Source organism: Zosterops lateralis, assembly GCF_965231275.1.
Source record: "Zosterops lateralis genome assembly, chromosome: W".
Lineage (NCBI taxonomy): Eukaryota > Metazoa > Chordata > Aves > Passeriformes > Zosteropidae > Zosterops > Zosterops lateralis.
The window spans coordinates 30,595,030-30,618,295 of record NC_139801.1 but is presented as its reverse complement, the minus strand read 5'-3'; the positions used below and the strand labels follow the sequence as shown (position 1 = coordinate 30,618,295).

General features: G+C 42.1%; 1 protein-coding gene across 1 annotated transcript; it reads right to left on the bottom strand.

Annotated features, from left to right (window-relative positions):
- Positions 1–1,231: 1,231 nt before the first annotated feature.
- On the bottom strand, positions 1,232–19,301 carry LOC310922277 (interleukin-13 receptor subunit alpha-1-like; the record flags this gene model as incomplete). The annotated part of the gene is given in 11 exon segments (XM_083882723.1): positions 1,232–1,486; positions 3,745–3,833; positions 4,118–4,214; positions 4,676–4,794; positions 4,796–4,806; positions 5,982–6,133; positions 6,520–6,704; positions 8,438–8,558; positions 10,323–10,458; positions 15,358–15,515; positions 19,220–19,301. Coding segments are annotated over 11 exon segments (1,263 nt in total). The 3' UTR covers positions 1,232–1,373.
- Positions 19,302–23,266: the final 3,965 nt, after the last annotated feature.

The following is a 23,266-nucleotide window of genomic DNA, read 5'->3' as shown; positions in this document are numbered from 1 at the left end:
GCACAGGGTAGAAACTAATGCTGAGAATGCAGAGCAGAAAAATGTCACAGTTGTGCCAGAAAACACCGGCTGAGCTTTGCTGGGTAAAGAATCCTCAAAACAAAACCATCAAAGAATGAACAAAACAACAAGAAAAACACCTGTCAAACTGTTGCAGTAAAATATAGATGAAAGCTTTTATAAAATGTCAAATCAGCACCTTGTTTTATATTGCTAAGTCCTAGAGGGGAAATTCAATTCAGTCTTATCACTATAGAAAGAATAAAACTTATCCTTTAGAAAACAGGCTGAGGTTGTCATCCCCTCTTCCCCAAATCCATCAGTTTGGCAGTAAGGATGGGTCTTGAAGCCTTTGAATTAGCTGGGTTTCAGTGGTTTAATATTTGCTAATCAGTTTGACCACAGCTCCTTAGACTCATGCATCCATCCTGGTATTTTTGCTGGACAGACTCACAGACTCAGGATGACTTAGCTGCTAAAAATCAGGTGTCTTCAGGCCAACATGGCCAAAGTAGAATCACAGTCTGGTGAGACTCAATACATTTATCTGCTACTGCACAGAACAAGCAAGCAAGCAAGCAAAAAAAAAAAAAAAAAAAAACAAAAAACAAACAAAAAAACCCCCACCTCTTTCCCATTTTAAACAAAGTATAATTAACCCAAGAAGTCCATGAAGGACTGGCATCTGAGGACAGGTAATTGACAGGATAACAAAACTAAGCCTTTTCTATGAATATTCTGAACACCAGATGGAAAGCAGAGGCTTTTCATACACATTTTCAAATAAAATAATACCCTCTTTGGTGGGATTTGACCAAGCCCCAGCTGATGGGCAGAAGCACAAGAAGCATAGTCTGTAAGTGCCCTCCAGAAAGTGCCCAGCCCAGGCACACACACAAAGGGTTATTCGCAAACAGTCCACACTCTGCCATCCCACCTGGCAGTAGCTCCACGTGGTAGCACTAATGACCCATCTACTGTAAACCAGCCTCATCCCACCTACTGCAAATAGAGCCAGATACTTCAGAGAAGTCACAGTGCTTGCTCCAAAAAAGAAAAAGCCTGACAGCCTGGTGTGACGCATGAACACAAGTGCAAGCGACAAGTAACAGGGCAGAGCTGGCTGAAGCCAGGACAGGGAATCCACAGTACAGTCACATGAAATTACGTACATGCTCATCTTGACTGAACTCAGATGAGTATTTCTGGCAGAGATGGAAAACCAGCCACTGTTAGTGATGCATCTTCTGTGCACCAGAGAGGCAGCCAGTGAGGTCAGAGCTGGCCAATATCTCACAGGCCTCTTCACATCTACAGTCACCTGAGGTATGGGAGCAGGAATCAGCTTCCTCCTCTTTCACTGATAAAGCAGTCTACCTGTTATCTTTTTCAGGATTAGTGCTCTCTGAAGTTTCTGTTAAAATTAAAGAATGAATTTCTTCTTCTATAATTAACCTGTAAAAAGCATTCATGGGTGTAAGAGTTTCTTAGAGAACGAGGGCATGATTTATATTTGGAATGAGGTTTGAACTATCCCAGCCTGGGCCTCACTCTGAGGCCTGTGAAGCCTGTGGCACAGTTAGAAATTAGTCTGTGAGGCTTGTGGTGCAGTTAGAAATTAGATGTTAAGGTGTTAACGAGGGACAGTGGGTTTTCTAAAGGTTAATAAGTATAGTTATTAGTGTGAACACTATAGCCACCTTAAGGAACAAGTAAAACAATGTTTGTTTGCATTTTTCCTGTGCTGTATGCCAATGAAAATGTAACTGCAATTGTAAACTATATAGAAGTGTATATAACCTGCCATTTTAGATGAAATAAACAGAGAACATAGCATTAATCATAGTGATTGGATCTATGTTTGCTCTTGTCCAACTTCCCATTATTTTAAGGGTTTCCCTTGCTTTTACATGAGATCATCCTTTGCAGAGCTCTGAAAGAGAGGAACAACATTTTTAATAGCATTTCCTTATGGCGAGTGTTGCTTTTCCAACCCAGTAAGACGGATCCCTGTTCCACAACATATACCCTGTATTATGATGAAAAGTCAAGGTAGCTGGGCAACAAATGGTGCTTTTTAGAGCCATGGCTAAGGCCTGGCTGACAGAAGAGATGTCCTCTGGATATGAGGAACTGAAGGTTGGTCCTCACCTTAAGGGTGCTTCCAACTACAGCCAATGGGTGAAGTTCAGGCAGCAGGATGGAGAACTGAACATGTACACACTTTGTAGAGTTTTCACTGAGCACACAGAGAAAATTACTTTGGGCAGTAACAAAACATTTGTGAAAGCACAACAAAGTGTAACAGCTACCACAGTTACGGCCCTCGTGGCCAAGAGTCCCATCTGGGAGAACAACATTCACCACCTCATGTCAAGGTTTGAATTAGGTCTTGTCAGTGTACTTCTCTTAGGATTTTTATAAAGGGCTACTGAGAGAGATTTATTTAGAAATAAGTCTTCTTAATGGGTATTATGTTTATTTTCCCTGAAATAAGGCACCACTGCAAGTCTTTCATCAACCAACGATTGTGTCCTAGGGTGATGTTATGATACTTGTATCACCAATCGTCTGTTCTGTGTGTGCTGTATGTTGAGTTCTGTGCCTTTAAGACTGGTTCTGAGAGCAGAGCAGGGAAAGAAGAAGCACACAGTTTGTTTTGAAAAACAGCCTTCACTCCTACACGTTTTTCTTCGGACTCTGTGTGTTCATCGGATCCACGGACAGCAGCCAGACAGAAGGGGTTTATTGCTTTTAGTTAGTTTAACTAGCTGAGGCAAAGAGGCTTCCTGGACTGGTTTTTTTTCCTTTTTCTTGGGACTGCTTAAATCTGCTCTGGACTGAAAAAAACCCAGAGGAGGACTGAGGGCTCTCACCTGCGGCCCACCAAGGCCTGGACCTCCAGAGGGACTGGGACTGGTGGGAGACTGAGTGAGCTGAGCTACACTCATGGCAAGGACTTCCTCAGTTTTGCCATCACTCTTCGGAGCAGCGAGAAGTTTTGTTGTTTCATATTGTCCATTCTTTATGCTTGTGGGCATTTTTTTGCTAAATAAATAGTTTTTTCCACTTTTCTCTGAGGAAGTTCTTTTCCTGGACTGGCTAGCAGGAGAGGCCATTTGTGTTTGCTCTCCAGAAGAACCCCATTCGGAGGTTTCCTCCCAAATTTGCCCTAAACCAGGACAACTTGAAATAACTATAGCTGTTTTTGTTCTTTTGCCAACAAGAAGCTATATGTCTGATTTACTTCCTAGCTAACAGACTGATAAATGTGAGAGTGCTAAAAATGTTAGTTTCTGGAAGTCAAACACAAATAGCTCCATTCAGCATCATAAATATGATTAAGTAGCAGAAAAAGACATGAATGTTCAATAGAAGTCACTTAATGGAGTTGCAAAAACAATCAAAAATCCTCAAACCAAAACCCACAACGCAAAAGAAGCCTGACAATCAGAAAACTGCCTCCCAAAAAACCTCAACCTGAAACAAATTTAGGGGACTAGCAGTCTGGAGTAACAGAATAATGAAATTCTACTAATCTAACTAGAAAAGTACATACAGTTTGGTGGGGGGCGGGGGGAATCTAAGTTTTGGGTAATTGTTTCTGAACAATTCCTGGTATTGTAAATACTTAATCTTCATATGATATACTTACACACAGTTTATAAGACAGACATAGGAAAAAGAAAACTGCAAGCCTAGAGATCCCAGCTCAATAGATTTGTTGGCCCAACAGCTTCTTACTAACCTGGGAATCCTTGTTCTGCTCTCCAAACATGCACTTAAGAATTTCTCTAGGGTCTGGAATTGGTGGAAGAATTAATATCTTCAGCCTTCATGAAGTTAAAAAAAAATTAGATGAAAGATATATTAATTTAAAAATCACTTAAAAATCACAAAATCATTTTAAAATGTCAAAATCATGTTTGGGTACAGTCAAGAAAATTTGTGGAGTCAACTTTGTCATCACTGACCAGCCTTCATTCTCTGTGCAACTGTACCCATTTCTTATTTTTACTCCCCAAAACAAAAGAAAAGGGGAACATTGACACACTGATTCTAAATAACTTTCACTCTTGACAAAGACAGAAGCAAATGTAGGGAGATCATTATTTACCTTTTTAGATAAACTAGTAGAATTATTGTAGAAACTGCTACTATTAATGGAATGGTAATTATTAGAACAACATAGATTGTAGAGTCCTTCTTCTCACCTGGAAAACAGAAATTGTAGAAACTTAAGGATGCTTTGAGAGGCTTTTTAGGAATAATGACAACAAAATGGTTAATTCTCCAATTTGTTCATAGACAGTGCTTTTTCAAGTACACTAGCATTTTATAGGCAAAGGCAGGCTCATTTTTCAAAGATGGGATTATAATATAGATGTGTTTGGCAAGGAAATGCAAATGAGAAAGACTCAGGGCTGAAAAATTTGCTACACTGGACGTTGCATAGTTATGCAAATGACACCACTATCAACATATACAGCAGCACAGGCTGGGACTGGTGGTGCTGCTGAAGGACTAGAGCTCTTCTGCCCTCTTTTCACTCAAAATTAAATAGGTACATAAGATGATGATCTTTGACTCCCATTTATTTAGCAGACAAAAAGGTATTAAATGCCTTACAGATGAAGAGTAAAGTGTAACACAATGCAGGGACAAGTGCTCTCATCAATGCTCTTTTCTTCACTCCAGTCACTATGGAAATCGTTATTGTAACACTCATGCTTTGGTTTTGCTCTCACTTTAAAGGTGTACTTGCTATTAGCATCAATGCCAGCAATTGACACAATTTGTTTCAGACTAGGGAAAAAAAGAAAAGGTAATTTGCTTTGTTCAATTACCAACATATTCTCAGTCACTTCCAAGCCTATTTACACTGTGCAGCTAATGTATTCTGAATGTTTTGATGGAAGACCTTTTTATGACTATGAAACCTCATTAAAAATAGGACATAGTGGCAATTAACAAGCACAGAGGGCCTAAATGCACATTCCAAAGCTAAGATTTAATCTCATTCACTGCTACATCTGTCATGCAGCATTTGGCATCTATGATTAAACTAAGATTTAACATTTGGAACAGAGCCTTTTTTAATATTTTTTTTCCTTCTTCTGAGAAATATCTGTGATTTACCCTGCCTTCCCTTCTTGTCAGGGCAGCATAACTTTGACCATACCAAAGTGTTCTGTGATGCGTCTGCAGAGAAGAGCAAACACTAGATAGGATCTAACTGCACTTATTTTTTATCCAAAATGCCAGTTTCCTGGAGAATGTTGCTAGCATTCGAGTTTGAGATAGAATAAACAACTAAATATGCTCCACAGGAGAAGACTGTCACTCACTTTGAAATTTATCATGCTGTTTTTTCCATTCTCATCAAACAGTACATTCAGTTTGGCTATGGACATATAGCATGAGTCCATCCAGACACTGAACTCAATGTTTTTTATATGTACACTAAAATCAGTGTATTTGAGAGTCTGCATACCTCTTTCTCCCCCTCCATCCTCAGTCTTTATCCCCTTGCTTTTCTGTATGAGATTCACTGTTCTTGTGTGCACCAACAGTTGATTTTTCTTTAGGGCAATCAGGTCACAGCATTCAAGACCAAAGTTGCCACATGACCACACAGACCAACAGCAGGAAAAACCCAACACCAAGACATCAAAGTCCATATGCCTGAGAAGCATACAGGCACCATTTCCTATAGTACATAGTTTAGTAAATTGTCCTTTATCAGACTGTTCTCAGACACTAACAAATTGCCCTAACAAATGATGGGAAGGATTCATAAGACTTGCATGAATTTTGATGTACAGCTTTTACTAACATAAACCTATAGTATGAGAGGAAAATTCTACATTCACACAGCACTTCCAGCTCTGGCACCTGACTCATTCACATGCAACTGCTCATTTTCAACCGGAAATACTACCAAAAATTCACAGAAAAACAAATTAGTAATGTAAACTTACTGGAATGATTTGACCAATGTCCAAATCACCAGTGCAACATTTAACTTCATAGTGTAAACAACTTTTTGGAAAAGTTTCCGATTCACTCCATTTTACATCAATTCTATCATTAGTCTTTGACAATGTTAATTGTCTTGGTGTGGCAGGTTTTACTGAAATGCAAAATGGAATAATTAGTTCAAAAGTCTATTTTACTGATTACAAAAATTGTTCAGTCCTGTATTGCAGAATATTACACTTACACCACATTAAGAAGAAAAAGAGGAAAAAGTTAGCACCAGTAAGTAAATAAAAGAGTAAATCCAACTAAAGAATAAAAGTAGAAGTTAATAGAAAATTACCCCTCCCCCCCAGATACCCACCCCACAGAAAACAAACTCTTGTTTATATAATTTCAAATCAAAGGTCAGTAGAAGAAAGGAGCATCTAATCTCATTGTCTCATCCATATTTTATGAGGTGAAAGTTTCTCAAACACAACAATATACTACCAAACTTCTTATTTTAATTATAATTTTATGATGTGGTGTTAAACTTACCAAGGGTGGTAGGATTTTTACTTGCACACACAGGCCTAATTTCTTCAGAATCATCTGTAATCAAAATACTTATAGCAGGGTAAGTACTGGCGACTTTTGGGAATGTAAGATTGAAAATGCATTCAAAGATTCCTTGGTCTACAGAGGAGTTGTTACACTTCTTAGGGTTTTGTAAGCCATCAAACCTAGAGGAATAAAATTATTCTTGTAAACTTCAGAAGAAAAGGACAGCAAGGGGAAGGCTTGTTTATAAGTGTGTTACAAATTCTAAAGACTGATATTGTATTAAAGTTATGCTATAGCATATAAAAAAGTAAAGCTAAGCAAAGTAAGCAGCCTCTCATTTATCTCAAGCTTTAGAAAGAGTATTGTTTTTGTGAAGAGTGCCAAGGAGCAGAAAGAGAGGCAGGTTTGCTTTATATCAAAGAGAACAACTGCTGTCAGCTTTTGTTCACATTTTCCATATGGGAGAACAATTCCAAGGAATAAAGAATATTTAGAAAACAAATTAATTTGGACCACTTCTTGTCAACAGTTTCACCTCTGTGATGGAATGAGCTGATCAATCTCCTTTAGCTCTGCCTCAAGTATTGCAGCTCTTGAGACTGTTGAGTTTCACTTATTTACCTGATTTGCCTTTCAAAATGTCAGTATTCCCTTCCAATAATAGACAAGTTAGGAAGACAAACTTCTTCCTTGCTTCTCTTTGTTGCCCAAGCCTCAATTAAAATACACCAGTAGCCTTTCCTCTCAATAAAAACAAAACCAAAAAAACCCACCTCACTGGCATTGTGGAAAATGTATCTTTTAGTCTAAAACTGAAGTGTTTTATTAGTTTTTGGCTTTAAAATCTAAAAATTATTATTCTTTCAAAGCAGCATGAAGCAAAACACTTTAAAGTCACTGCAGTTACATCTTCCATTAAAATTAAGGACAGATTGAAAATATCTAGCTCAAATCTAAAGCATTATTCCAGTAAGTATCCCTATAGCCAGAAATTCAGATCTTCAACCCTGCATTGGTCCTGTTCTTGTAACAAAGGTTTGAGTAGCAGTCTAGACAGGGATCAAATAGTCCCCCCATGTTTAACGGAAACAGCAGGTGTTCTGCTGTTTGCTGCTCAAATGCCCTGACTTGAACAGCTGGCCTGAGAGACTGCCACTGGAGAAGAAGAGCAAAAAGTTTATGTAGTTAGCTCAAATAAAACAGAAAGCTAATTTAAAACTACTCCACCATTTCTACTGAAGCTAATGCAATCCAGCATTTCACAAGCCTCATCAAGGTGCAGAAGTATGCATAGATTAGCATGTACAGCTATCAATGCCAAGAGCTGGCTCCACAAGTGTTCCTTTGGAACAAGACACAATGTATGGCTGTCCACTGGCCAGCGGGGATGATGATAAAAAGATGTTCTTCATAGTTTTAAAGGTGAATCAGTTATTTACAACATTGAAGATGCAAACAGAAGTACTACTAAGAGTTATTAATGCTTTCATACCATTTCCCAATGGTTTATGAACTGACACGTACATTAGTGAGTGATCCTAAATTAAACAGCCCATTTTGTTGGACTGCAAAGAAAGCAATTAATACATTAGTCTAGCTTAGTTCTTAATTATTCCCTCTTTGAATCAAGTGCCCAATTAGAAAAATATAGAAAGCAATAGCAGCTATGCTAATATGGGCTACAGAAGCAGACGCAAAATAGTTCTATCGACTTCCCAAAAAGTCTTGGCCGTAGCAGCTTCTGGCCCCTTCAATGGTGAAGTTTTCTATTGGATGGGACTGAGCAGTAACTTGGACACAATGCCCTGGGAACTTTCAAAGCAACAGGAAGCAGACAAGTGGAATGTGTCATGTAAAACTAAAGATTAGTCCTGGAGCACTTTAGAGCTGGGAATACAAATCTCCTACGAACCAGTAGAACAAAGTGTAGTTGGTGTCACTGCTTGCATTCTCCCCAGGATGCCAGGTACAAGCCATGTACTCCAAATTGTGCCAAACACAGCTCAAGTCAACAGCAGCAGTACTCGGAATACCTGCAAGGCAAGTTGGAAATGTTCTCTAAGATTTATTTTGTCCAAGTTTTCTCCGCTGTTTCCAGAAGTAAAGCATTTCATTCTACATAACTGAAACTGGAAGGCAGAAATGGGCTGGTTACCTCTCAGACTACACTGCCTGTTCAGCACAACAAATTATGAATTCCAGCTGTTTAGAGCTTGCAATGGCTGAAATCTCAGCAGAGTAGCTTCTAGAGGCAAGCCAATCACAACAGCAAATCGCAGCGTTCACCATGCCTGAATTGTTACTTAGAGTTACCAGATGCTAAGGACAAGGTAATTGAGTCAGGAAAATATATATTTCTATTAATCTACATGTACTTTAAAAATAAGTCAAAGTAGCTGGTAATTACAGAGAAAACTATAACAAAGCGAAATGCTATTAAAGCCATCAATGTCAACCATAATTAAAGGCTGACTATTTTTATCTTCTCCAGATACAATATTAGTTGCTTGGTATTCTGAATATGGAAATACCTCTGAATCTTAAATATTGACAAAAGCAACACTAGGTAAGCTGACTTTTTAATTGAAACTCATATACCTTTAGACATCAAATTTAACATTTGGAAACTCAAGTCACATCAATACAAATGAGTACTTAGCAATTGTGAATAGGTCAATGGATTGCCCAGCCAGAGCAATTATGGAATAAAGTCTTTCATATTCAATCATGCATTTCTGTATGAGTTCTTCACACTGTATTACCATATTACATTGTATTGGATACTCTTTCCTTGTAACAAGCAGCAACATCTCCATGAACTAAAAACTAAATGTATGTTAAACGCGGGTCTACTTTGAAAGTCCGAGCTTGCATTCTCCCTGAAGCAGCAACTAAGAGTACAGGGAAATGAAACAGGTTTTCCTATTCCAAGAAGTATACAAAAATATTTTACCTGCAAAGAGACTTTTAAAAGCCCCAGCCTGTTTAGTGCATGCTGTCCTAATGATCTGCTTCCCTGATTTTCCAGAACCCTTCTGGCAGACACACACACAGGCTTGATAAGGTCTGATTCTCCCAACCACATGGTTTTCATCCACGTCAAGTCATGCTCCTGGGTTAAGACAGACTTTTAGGCAAGAGGTTCATTTTCTTGCTGTACATCCGAACTTCAAGCATTCAGCAAAATACACCACTCTTTAAAGTCTGCTTTCTAACAATTTTGCTGTGGACCCCTTACTTCTGCATGCTAAGAAACAAAAAATACTTTTTCTCTATTAATTTTGCTAAGCTTTGTAGACCCCACTCATCTCTTCTGAAAAAGAGAGAACCCTGTTACAATTACTTGAGTAATTTATTCAACAAGTTGTTAAATTTGCTACATTCCTCCCTCCTACATGGACAATTGTAGGGTTATTTTATGGACTTCTGTTTATATGGAAAAATCATACAAAATAAACTGACTTAGATGTTAGTCATGAAGGCAGCAGGCTTAATGGAGTCTAAGCTATCTCTTATCCCACATCCACCACACAGCAGGAAGAAGAGAAATAACACGAACCACACTGCTGTTTTGGAAGAGCACTTCAATTTTACAAGCTTGTCCAGAAGACTTTAAGCATCAGAAGACCCCAGTTGTGTTTACAGGTGGTATAATAATTCTGTTTAAGCTCTATTAATAAAACCAGCCCTTGTGTCTGGTATTTCTCTATGATGTATTTTATGATTTCTTGTTAAAAGAGCAAAGAAAAAGCCATGTCTCCTCAGGCCAAGAGGGGTCTGGCCACTGCTGGTGTTACCTTCTGGCAGAAGGGAGGTCTCCACCCAGGGGCTGGGCTCACTGGTGTTGTCAGTCTTGCATTCACTTCTCACTCTGAGGTGCATTTCCTCATTCAAGTGTGCATCCGTCACATGGAAGTAGCTCTTACTCCATTCCTGGGTTTAGATAGGGGGAAGAAAACCAAAACATTTGTCATACCATCTCAGACACACAGGAATTCCTGCCAGTGTAAGGGTATATTACAGCCCTTCAGAAAGACTACAGCTCAAAGCCAAAGGAAACCAGTGTCTGACTGTGGGAAGATTCAGCATCACTTGGCTTTGCTTTTTCTTTCTCAGGCGCAGTCAGAACTCACAAGGAAAAACTACTCCTACCCCTGTGACCTACAGTCATAAGCAAAGGCTACACAGAAATCAAGAAATAAGTATAACATAGGGGAAAATGATCCTAGAATAAGTCTTAATGGATAATGCAAAATAAGCATGCTTATACTACAGCTGTATAAACAGGCGCTTACAGATCTGACTTTCACCTTTCTGTGTGTGTGCACACGAGGGCATGACCAAGATAATGAAGAACATTTGAAGACACAACCAAAAAGGAGTGAGATGAGTTTGGATGATTTAAGGAGCAAAAGAAAAACCTACCAAAACAAACCCATAAATGGCTACTAAAAGCAGTGACACCTCATCAAGCCCAAGTAGCTCATGATCTTCCATTTTGAGTATGTTTGTGTGAGAAAACGGCTCACCCTTTTATCACACGCTTTCTTGAGCATCTTTTCTTGGGCTAGGAGGATGCCTTTTAGTTAACTGGAAACTGGATACAAAGCAAATATCTTTGTTATGGCCAAAGAATGCTGTAACCACGCATATATAAAAATAATAAATATTGGCACCAATGAGAGGGCAAAGAAATCAAACAAATGTACAGATTAGGTTTGTCTGTGTTTGAAAGACAGGCGTCTGGCAAGGAAGGTGGGAACCTCCCTTGGAATAGAAAATGTGGTCCCCTTCCCACCAAATTATTGTAACTCCAAAATAATGGGGCTTTCAGGGAAAGGGAACAACAGTTCTTTACTGGTATGTATATGTAAAACAATGCAAACAAACACCAGCAGCGGCAGCACCAAGGAACAGAACACAAACTCAGTGACAGCCTCTCTCAGCTGCGGCACCTTACCCTGCGGTGCAGTTCCGCTCACAGCCGGCAGGGGTGCTGCTGGCTCCTGGCCAGGCAGGGCCATGCAATGATTTTCCCACACCTGCAGGGGGCACTGTGGCGCGAGCTCAGCCGCATCTCCCTCACACGGTAATGGCAGGCGAGTTGGTGGGAGAGAGAAAAAAGCAGCTTCCTTTGCAAATTCCCAGGGGCAGCCAGTGTCAGTGCCCCTCTGGATGGTGAAATGGGCTGCAGCAGGAACCTCGGAGTGGAGCTGGGACGGCAGAGATGGGCACACCCCGGGGTGGCAAACGCAATGTATCAGAAACTCTAGCTGTAGCAGGAGCCACAAGGTGTCCCAGCAGGCAGGGAGTGTGGAGTTACACTGTAGTGAAAAACCTGGACCAGCAGCAGAGGAACGGCAGGGCTGGGCAGCAGCAGCTGGGCTCCCAAACACAGCTGGGAGAGGCTCCCTCGGAGGGAGAAGTGACACTGTAGTACACCACAATGACACAAAGACTACGACTTCAGAAGGCTGAAAATGACTTCTTTATTCTTGGGAAGTGTTTCCCCTTTTATACTATTTTACACAGACCAATTTGATTGGTGACAAGAAGACAGACCTCTTCAATCACATTGGTCAGACCAGAGGGACATCAAAAAGAAGCCCCTCCTAGAGAAAATATATTAACAATTTTGCCACTACCAAAACATGTCTCTTGTTTACAGAAAATTCCCTGGGAAGGGAATTTCAGAAAACCAAACATCTCAGGCACAAACCAGGGCTACAGGGAAGGGGCTCAGGGTCCCAGGTTTTCCCTGAAGCACCCAAGTAGATGGTGAGGGTCCCTTCCAGTGAGATTAGGTGTTAATAAGGTCCCAGTTCAATGGCCACTCCCATGAGCAGAGCCTCACTCACGGTAGGAGAAAATAGTGGGAGACGGAACTCCTCAGTGGTAGTGAATTCTTCCCACTGCGACCACAGGCTGTGATCCCAAGAACAAGAGAGAGCTCGGTGCTCAGCCCATCCCACAGCCAAAATGGTGAAGTATCTCTGACCTTCCCAAGAGAAAAGCCCCCAGCTAAGGGGCTGCAGCCAGCTGCACTCCTTCCCCCCACCTTGGCCACTTCTTTTGTCTCTCTTAAGTACCAGTCGTTATCATCTCTTAGCAACAAACGGGAGAAAAATTCCTTTAAAAAAATTCCTAAGCTCCAACAGGTTCTATGAGCAAAAAGATGCAGTAAGATGTACAGCCTGTTTCATCCTGTCCTGTGAAACTGTTGACCCTCAGTTCTTTCATTGCTGATGGCCATAATATCTATTAGACCCTTCCACAAACTCATTCAGCTCTTTAACCAAGATTTTCTACTTGTTGATTTGTTAATGAATCAATCAAAATAGGTAAATAGGTTTCTGCTGTGTCAGCAGGTTCAACTGGCTCATCTCAAGGTCCAGTGAAGATTATTAGAGATCATTAGTGTCAAAATGAAGCATCACCCTTTTAGTAGTGACATTAAATCAGCTCAGTTGTTTGCAAAACCACAGTCACAGAATCATAAAACAGTTTGGGCTGGAAGGGAGCTTAAAGATCATCTAGTTCCAACCCCCTCGTCATGGGTTCCTGCCTTCTGCTAGAGCAGGTTGCTCAATGCTTCATCCAAAATGGCCAAACCACATCCCTACTCATGTCCAGAATATCCTAGAGCTGTGAGAAAAAAATAGTGGTTAGCATGAAGAGGCCAATGCAAGCATCAGGCTGTAAGACTGTAACAGGGCTCAACAACAAAGGACTGCTTCAAGAGGCATCATATCAATTGTAACCATATAGCAGCACTGCCTCCCCCACAGCTGGCATCTACCAAAGGCTTAAAATTCCCAGGGTTTGGAATTACAGATTTATTTTCTTACTGGCAATAAATAGTAAAAATACTTGTCCTACAGCCCATAGCAATGGGCACCATGGCAATGCCCTGACCAAACAGCAGCTAATCCACTACAAGGAACACATCTGGGCTGCAAACTATCTAACACAGAAAACAAAAGTCCAAAATAAACGAGTTCTATGTGATTTATTAAAAAAAATATGGATATTGTTATAATTCCAATATCCAACTATGACGGACAAAGACTCTCTAACAGTTTAAAGTTAGAAAGTGTATGTTTATTACGACGCAGGGCAACATTTGGGATAGATCCCAAATACACACGCACAATTTACAGATGATCACAGGGTCTTTTATGTACAGGAGTATTGAATACCCCAAGCACAAATGCATATTCATAACTCTGGTACATCCCATTCCCGCTTAGTATGGTAATTAGCCAAAAAGCTACTAAGCATGCGTAGTTTGTTCTTTGAAATGGGTCCGTGGTCTTTTTTATGGGGCGAGGTCTCAAAAATGATGAAGGAAGTTGAGTCTTCCTCAGCTTTGACGTTTTAACCTTTAGTGTTACGTGACAGCTGAATACTGTTTTTCCAGGACTGTTTGATTTATGTTTGTATTGTATTCTTGGAGTCTATTGATTAGTCAGGATGCAAAAGCCTATTTTGACAGGCTTCATGATTTATCAGTTCCTTAAATCCAGCTTCTGTTAACAAAGGGAAGCTTATCTATCTTACCTCAGCAATATCTAGTTTAACTAAAGTCCTTAATTCTTCTAAATTAATGCTTCATATGACTTCTGTTCCAGGCAACAAACATGCTCCATATTGTCTTCAAAACACAACCTCTCCATAAATAACTGTAATTGCAGGAAGAGGGTAAATGGGGGAATGTTAATTCTTGGCATTACCTCCAAAAGATGCACTGCTGTCAAACCACAGCTAAATCTGCATGTCTCTTTAAACTGAGTTCAAAGTAAAGTGTTGGAGTCCAGGACATCCCTTTGGATGACCTGGGACCCGAGAAAGAGAATTTGAGCCCTGGACAGGGGGGTGTGGAGCCGGTCCAGGGGGGTTGGAGACCTTGGCACAGAGCCCAGGAGAACATCGAGTTTGATTTTAGCCCATGGGAGGGACTTCCAGCACAAGGAGAGGAATTACAAGTCACCAGGAAGTGAAAATAGCAATTTAGCACAGTAGATCATGCAAAATTCAGTAGTTTTAGGATTTTTAAAATAGAGGTAAATGGGGGAAAAGATGGTGGAATTTGGGTGGTACCTCGTGTCCCTCTCCTTCTTCCTCGTCCTCCATCTTCTGGGGTGGTGATGATATAAGGTAGTTAGAGTGAATTGGGTCAAAGCAGAAGTGACCCTCTTAGTGTAAGCACTAGGCATTGGTACGAAATAGTAAATAACCTACACGTAATTATCTGTATAAATGTAAGGTGACGTCCCATCGGTGGGCAGTCGCCTCGTGTCCCAGCCACTGTCCGGACCTTGGCTGGGAGCGGAGAAAAACTCTGTGATATCAAATAATAAACAACTTGAGAAACCAGAAAACAAGGCCTTGAAGACTCCGCTTCTTTGTACCAACGCAACTCGGGGCTTTTAGAGGGCCAAGGACTTTAAACAACCTGAATCTCAGGTGAGAAAACCAACCCGAGATAAAGGAGAAAAGCCTTTGCAATTTCCAATTTAACTCTTAAGGATATAGATTCCCTGTATCTATTTTTCTAGAAAGCTGCATAAGCAAATACTGAAACAAGACTTTTCCCATTATTATTACAGTACTTCTGTGTTACCATCAGCACTCAGTTATCAGAGAGCAACAGACGGATTTTTCTGAAGATCCCATATGCTGGTATGATTAATTTTTGAGGTTTTGATCCCATTATAAGAATGAAATGCTATATTAAAATTGTATTTATATACGTGTATATGCTCTCCCACATGGGGTTGTATAATACTAAGACATTTACTGGAACACAGAGTTTAAAGAGGTGATGTACTCTCTTCTGTCCTCAGGAACCCCATTAATGACAATGTCACTGGAATACTCCAGGTTGCAGCTACTGCTGATGTTCTCTGGAGGGTTCCATGTCCAGTTCAGAGTACAGATATGGATAAATGAATAGTTCAAGTTGGATGGAGGTAGAAGAATTTTTGCTCCTGGAAGAAAGAAGTTACCAGTGTAACAATCCTGTTGGCCCACACTTTATCACTAGCAATACTGTCAGATTTTTAACTCTGACAGAAAAGAACACAAATAACTTCTCAGCTTTGTCAGATTATATTTGATATCAGATAAGGTACTGCCCACTCAAGTGTTTCTATTATTCTTGTTACCTCAACTCATAATTAATTTAAATATGCACAAATTAACTGAAAAGTAATTTTTAAGAAATTGTAGCCTGCAACAACATAGTGGTTGTGGTACTTGAGCTTTTGCATGTTGCGGGAAGATGAATCACATGCTGAAACTTTAGTAAAAACAGTATATACATTTTGTGATGCAATTAATACTTTGTTCTCCCCAAAAGTTATCCATCAGCACAGTTTTAAAGAGAAATCCTTAATAAGACGAGTGATTACATCTTGCAAGCAACAGCTGTATGTTAGAAGCACAATTTAAGCAAAGATTGCAAGCAAAGAAAAAATTGCAAATGCAAGAATGTTAAAAAACAACAAGGAAACCACATCACTTTCTCAATTACCTATTAAAAATATAATGCTATGTTCCGGCACAGTGAGCAAAACCAGTGTGGGACAAGCAGTAATTTGCTGCTGACACACTTCAGTGGTACATTTTTTCACCTCCCCAAAAGCCAATGAGAAACAGAGCAGGGCCACAACTCAGAGACAGTTGCAGTGATTAATCCATTTGTGCATTGACCCTTCCTTATCTTGTGCACTGAGTCAATGCCTACTCAAGACCCATCACACAGCTTGGACGCATATTAGAAAACAAAGAAGGGAAATATGACAAAAAATGGCAAACTTCCAGGAAAAAGTAAAATATGTCAGACATTAATTCTAGAAAACACCACCAATTGGGAATTCTCTAAGAAAGTGAAAGTGGATTTTGTTTTTTTAAAGGGTTACTCTAAGATGTACTATGAGAAGATACTGAACCATAAGCCCAACAAGGCTGTTTCTCAGGGTATCTCCAGGTATCATCACTGAGGCACCATAACTTGTTCGTGGACAGTGTACCCTTGTTGCTCAATAGTTTCACAAACACTTCAAATAGATATCAGCTAGTGCTGCAGGCCTTGCTGTCCCAGGGAACCAAGCTCAATCAATCCCAACATTCAAGAGTTATCATAGGAAAAGGGCAGAATAATTCCATCAACATCAGTTTCCCCATCCAGGTCACAGTGCAGCCCCATTTCCTTCTGCTAGCACAAGGAAGAGGGAAGAGAGAAGCAAAAGAGCTTCCTTGAGCAAGAATTCTGCTCAAAGCATCCATTACATCATTATCTTACATTTCCCGAAAGCCAGAGCAGCCAAATCTTGAAGGGAATCCATCAAACTTCTGGAGCTCTCTGGCCTTTGCATAGTTCAAGAACAGGCAATGGTAGAGACCAAGCATCATTACCATCCATGTGTATGCACAGATAATGGATGCTTGCAGAGATAATGAGAATAATTACAAAGATTCACTGATTTAGTCTGAACATGCTAAGTTTGTTTGAATACTTAAAATTTTGGGGATTTTTATTTGAGCAGAAAAGAGAAATTTTTGTTCTTGCAAAAATACAGTATCCAATGAGAAAACTGATCATAGCAAGAACATCTTTGCCTATTACCTCTTTCACTAATAAAAACTTTGGACGTGCCTTAGGAACAGCCTTGGGGCATTAAGTTTGCAAATACCGTCTTTTTGATCATGTAAAAAAAAAAAAAGTTTTTTAACAAGAGTACACAGCTCCAACATTCCATCTTGTCATGATTGAACTTTTACCTACAATAGCCACAAACCATTAAAAATGTCATCCCTAATTGCTATTCTAAAGTTCTGAACATTTTCTTCTAATAGGCTTGATTAGAAGCCATTGCACTTAAGTTTTCAGATTACTAGCCACACAAAGAAGTGCTAATAGTCAAAGTTTATAAATTAATCAGTAAATTGTATTAACATAAAAAGTTTAAATCTAGTAGGTTTTCGATTAATCTACAGAATTCTGAAGCTTGTGGTTTAATGTTTTTAATTCAGCTTTTATTCATAGGTTAGGCCAATTTCATACTTTTGTCTGTGTAAAATATAGTCTCATGCTCTCATTATTAAAATTTCTATAGCAATTTTGCAGAAAAACTCAATGACCAACTACAAAATGTAGGCAAGCCGTTATTTCACTCTTAAAATGCAAAAACACAGTGGTGCTTCTAAAAGAAGCACAGCAGTAGCCAGCAGAGATTAGGTGAGGCATAGAAAACATTTTTTTTCTACAAACCCTAACGAAGAAACACCAGCAAATCCTTTGCATCAAGTACCATGTGAGTGTTGTAAAGTTGTAAAAAACTCATCATATTTTTATTTTGTCCTCCTGCATTTTCTGAAAGTTGATTTCATAGTGATAAACCGAATTGCAGACAGTTGAAAAATAACAATTCTTTAATGTCTGCAGCTGAGTTTTTGGATAACATGAGCAGAGAATAAAGCTTCGAGCCCATTGAAGCATTGATTTAGAAGAATTAAAGACTTTAGTCAAAATAGATAGTGCTGAGATAAGGTAGCTAGACTTCCTTTTTGTTAACAGAAGCCAGACTGAAGGAACTGATAAATCATGGAAGGAACTGATAAATCATGGAAGCTGTCAAACTAGGCTTTTGCATCCTGAATAATCAATAGACCCCATGAATGCAATACAATACAATCATAAATCAAACAGTCCTGAAAAAACAGAATTCAGCTGTCACGTAACACTAAAGGTTAAAAAGTCAAAGAGAGGAAGACCCATCTTCCTTCATCATTTTGAGACCCCGCCCCATAAAAAAGACCACGGACCCATTTCAAAGAACAAACTACGCATGCTTAATAGCTTTTTGGGCTAATTACCATACAAAGCGGGGAATGGGATGTACCAGAGTTATGAATATGCATTTGTGCTTGGGGTATTCAATACTCCTGTACATAAAAGACCCTGTGATCATCTGTAAATTGAGCGTGTGTATTTGGGAGCTATCCCTCACTCTGCCCGGCATCGTAATAAACATACACTTTCTAACTTTAAACTGTTAGAGAGTCTTTGTCCGTCATAGTTGGACATTGGTATTAGATCAATATCCATATTTTTTTAATAATTCACCGTGTCCTTATGAAGCCCTCTCAGACACGCACACATCTTTCCTAAAACTAAACATTCGTGCTTCCAAAATCGGGAATACTAAAGGAAGAGCGAAGGCACAGGTCGAGGGGGGCTCTGCGTGCCCGCACCCGGCGGAGCCGCTCCCGCACCGCCGTAAGACACAGGCACCGGGAGGAGGGCGGGGGTTCTGTTTGGCCTTTTAAGGCGGACACAGTCCCGGGAAACGGAGATGGAGCTTAAAACATTTCTGCCGACCCTGCCAAGAGATGCCTTACTGAAAGAGGAGAGCAGATTTTCAGCATCTCTGCTCCCGGTAAGCGGCAGGTCAGAGTGCACCGCCGGCGCTGCCTCGCACACGGCTGACGAGCTTCGGATGATTTCTACTACAAAATGAAAGTATTTCCCTTACATCCATGCCCGCGTGTGCGCGGAGACACGGCCGAGCCGCCCGACCCGCGCACGGGGAGAGCCCGGAGCGGCCGCTCCAGCCCCGGCACCGCGCCTGATGGCACGGAGCGCAGCCAGAAGCCAGTCCCGAGCCCCGCCGCCCCTTCCCGCTCCTACCTGGCGCCGTCCTCGGGGCCACCACCCAGAACATGGCGAGGAGGAGCGGGCAGGGCAGCGGAGCTGCTGCGGGCACAGCCATGGCTCGGCCGCCCCAGCGTGGCCCCTCGCTCCCACTTCCCGTCGAGGGGCCGGGCCAGCCGGGAAGTGTGGCGGGACGGGACGGGACGGGACGGGACGGGACGGCCCGCCCAGGTAACCCGAGCCTGGCCCCGCCACCTGGGCAGCCCCGCCCCAGGCCGCAGGGCGGGGCAGCGACGGGAGCATCCCATGGCCCTGTCCCTACATTGCCCGCACTGCTCTCCCTCTGTTGACACCCCTCTGTGGCCCCATGTGCCGCCCCTGCACTGTCCTCGCTGCCTCCCGCACGCTCAGCACAGAGACACTTCACAGAAGCAATTCGATTGGAAAAGACCCTGAGATCATTGAGTTCCCTTCTGCTGGAGTCGTCGGTGCCCTCCCCGAGCCCAGACTTGGCCGTGTCGTAATCGCGGAACCGCAGTGATGCCGCGGGACGCGGGCGGTGCTCGCACAGCCCTTCCGGGGACCACACCAGCTCCGCGCCGCTGCCCCGCCGCCAGCCCCGTGCCCTCCGTGTCCCCTCACACGGCGCTGCAGCGCGGCCACAGACTCACAAAGATCTCATTCTGTGAGTCAAAGTCGTTTTCCTTTTAAAACTGGGTTCACAGTTGTCTGATACAGCTATTGAACCGTGCCCCAGACGGGGTATGGTTCATATCCTCTCCCAGGAAAGCAGCTACATTGGCACATCCCCGAACAGTTCTCTTGATGTCGGAGCAGTTATTCACCCCCTGACAGAATGCCGCTTTTTGAAATCCCTTCTGAAAATTCAGCTAATTTCTAGAGTTCTCATATGTGCTAAAAATGCATATTGTTCTCTTTTTTTTCAGACCCACCTTCCACAGACTTCCCCAAACTCCCTCTGCTTCAGTCCCTTCCAAATACAATATGGTCACTTGGAATTTTTCTCACATTTATGGGTGTGATGCAGCAAGTTTTCCAAAACTTTCACAGAATTGGAAATAGGACATAAGTGTTATTTTGAAAAATTTCAGGAGAATAAAATATTTGGGATAAGAGTTTTCTTTCTGAACTAGAATTTTGTGGTAGCTAGCAAGCTTGGTCCTAGTTACCACCCAAATACAGGTATTCTAAAAATAGTACAGATCCAGCAGGGAGGAAACTTGGCTGAGTTTCAAGGCAATCCAAAATTTGTTAGTAAAATTAACTTATTCCTAACCAAACAGAATGTTTCAGTATTTACTCAGCTCCTCAAAGAGTTTTGCAAGAGTTCATCTGCTTTTTAGACACTCATTCTAGAAAAAGGGAAGTGGATCTTTTTATGACTGGGTGGGGAATATCCTGTGTTAATGTTGGGCGTTTCTTGCTTTTCTGCCTGTTTGTTTCCCTGTGAAATGAGGACTTCTAGTTGCTGTTGGAAAGTGACCAAGGACATGCAATTATAATAAAATTAAAATATGGTTTAAAGTTCCAGGATGTGGAACATTTAAGCTGTGTGATGGAGATTGCATTGTGCAACTAATTAGAGCAAGCGTGGACTATGCCTGTGTTAGCGTAGGAAAGAACACACAATCACAGAATGATTGAGTTTGGTGCTTTATTGAGAGCTCTGGGAGCTGGGGATCCCCGGACCCAGATCTCGGCTTCACCAGACGTTCAAAATAGACACAATTTTATACCTTTCTTGTTACATAAAGATTCATGTTAATCATTAAACCCCATTGTTCCATTGATTCTACCCAAGTAACAATGATTCTAGTGATTCTTGCTTAAGATTCTGGTTGAGAGAATAATCATATTTAGTTATCAGACTAACATTACAATTAACAATAATATCATTTATTGTACTGATGATTGTACAGGTACATGTGATAAAAATAGGGTAAAAATTCGTGTATAAAATAATAATTCGATGTATAATGAAACAAAGCTAAAGTAAAATTGTAAAATCCAATAGAAGGGTAACCGTTCTCTCTCAGCCTGCTAATCTCAGTTGAAAAGACAGGACGAAGGTCATCAACTTAGACAAAAGACACTGGCCAACCCTGATAAGAATCGCTTCCTCGCCAAGGCAAGGAGAAATTCCTTCCTGACGTCGATGCCAATTTCATCAACTTTCTGGTGCCACGAGCGGAATGAAATCAACATAAGACAGACCCTTGGAATTGACATAAGAAAGGAGCCTTCCCGGAATGAGACAACTAGACTTGATGAGGTCCGGGAGAGCCATCGAAAAGAAATCCGGACTATTCAACCCACCTTGGACACCTGGACTGCCTAAGGGCAGAAAATTCCTATAAAACGGTGGACTGAGAGCTGCACTGGCGTGGACTAGGGCGTCTGGTACATCGGTGCGGACCTCTATCCACCCAGCGCGCGCTGACAATTTCCTATTTTTGTGGTTTTTCTCTTTTTCAGGTGCTCGATATTCTGTTATTAATAAATTGTCATTTATTAACCTGAAATTTGCCTTTGCATTTATAACAGATTTGGTGCCGTGACTCGGATTCGGAGGAAGCTGCGGGGACCTGCGATCCAGGAGGGTACCCCCGCTGATTTCGGCGGCCTGGTGAGTGAGGAGACCCCGCGGCTCCACCCGAACCTCCGAACCAAATTTAGGAGCGAGAAAACCACAAAAATAGGACAGGGGAAAGAACGGATCCGGGGGCAAGGAGAGCTCGGGAAGGCAAAGGGCCTTCGGAAAAGCCGCGGCTTGCAATTGCTCGTAAAACGTCTACGTGCACGAAGACATCCACGCAGGAAAAGGAGCTGTAAGTACTGCTGGTTGAGCGGGTGATTGGGCGAGTGTGTGAGACGTGATCTGATCACGGAGCGAGTGCGGACTTCAAGGTCGCAGTTCCGTCTTTTCCCGCGAGGGGAGCGGTCGGCCGCGAAGGAAGCGATTTCGTGTGAAACTCTCTTACATTGCTTGTCAAAACCGGGACGAGGGAAGTCTCGGGGACCGATCACGGAGTGGGCAAAAAGGGGAAGGGTACGTCCTGTTGAGCTCGGGAATCGGTAAACCCTTTTTGCCAGCGGACCAAGGTAAGGGTCCAAAGAGAATCCGAAAGGATTGAGAGCCGATCAGGAACCCTCGGCACAGCTCGCTGGAGGGGGAGTGATCGAAAAAGCCCCATCCCCTGAGAAACAACCAAAGACACAACGCACAGGCAGAAAAGTCGACTTGCAGGGAATTTCGAAGATTTGGTAAGGAAATTCGCGAAATATGGGACAGAAAAAGAGTAAGCCCCAGAAAAAAACCTCAGAAAGCCCCCCCTCTGGTAAGGGAAAGGGAACCATGAAAATCCCTCGAAATAGTCCCTTGGGGTGGATGTTGGAGCACTGGGGAGATTGTCCACAGAGGAAAGAGAAATCTAAGGAAAGAATGATTTACTATTGCATGGATGTGTGGGGTGGAGAGAAATTGGGGGAACACCTTACATGGCCGGTAATGGGATCATTTGAAAGCTGGACATGTAGTAAGTTAAATCGCTATGTGAAAAACAAGAGCCCCTCGAACCCCGAGGAGAGGGAATATGCCCGGCTTTGGTTAAACACCCGAGCTGGTTTATTCCCGATAAAACAGAAAGGGCGGCCCGGAACTGGGACCGAGCCCTGGGAGCCCCTAGATCACCTCCCACCTCCCTACATTGGGCTGAATTCCCCACCCTCTCCAGAGCAAGTGGTGCCCACAGCCCCTTCCGATCCTCCAAACCAGCTTTTGGGGGCACAGGCATCTCAGGTGGGGAGTCATGCCTCCCCTCCATTGTCCCCACTGGCAGCTCCCTCCCTGCCACCCCCGCTCCTGCCTCTCCCGTCTGGCCTGGGTCCGTCGGCGGCGCCCCCGCCGATAGATGCCATGACCGCGGGAGCCCCCTCTGAGATCCCGTCTGCGCCAGCTTGGGGGCACTCTCGGTCACCTTTTCCGCCGCCACCCGGGTTGCTCCGAGCGGAGGAGAGACCCCCCTCGGCTGCACAGGCGGCAGTCCCGCCCCCGCAGTCCGG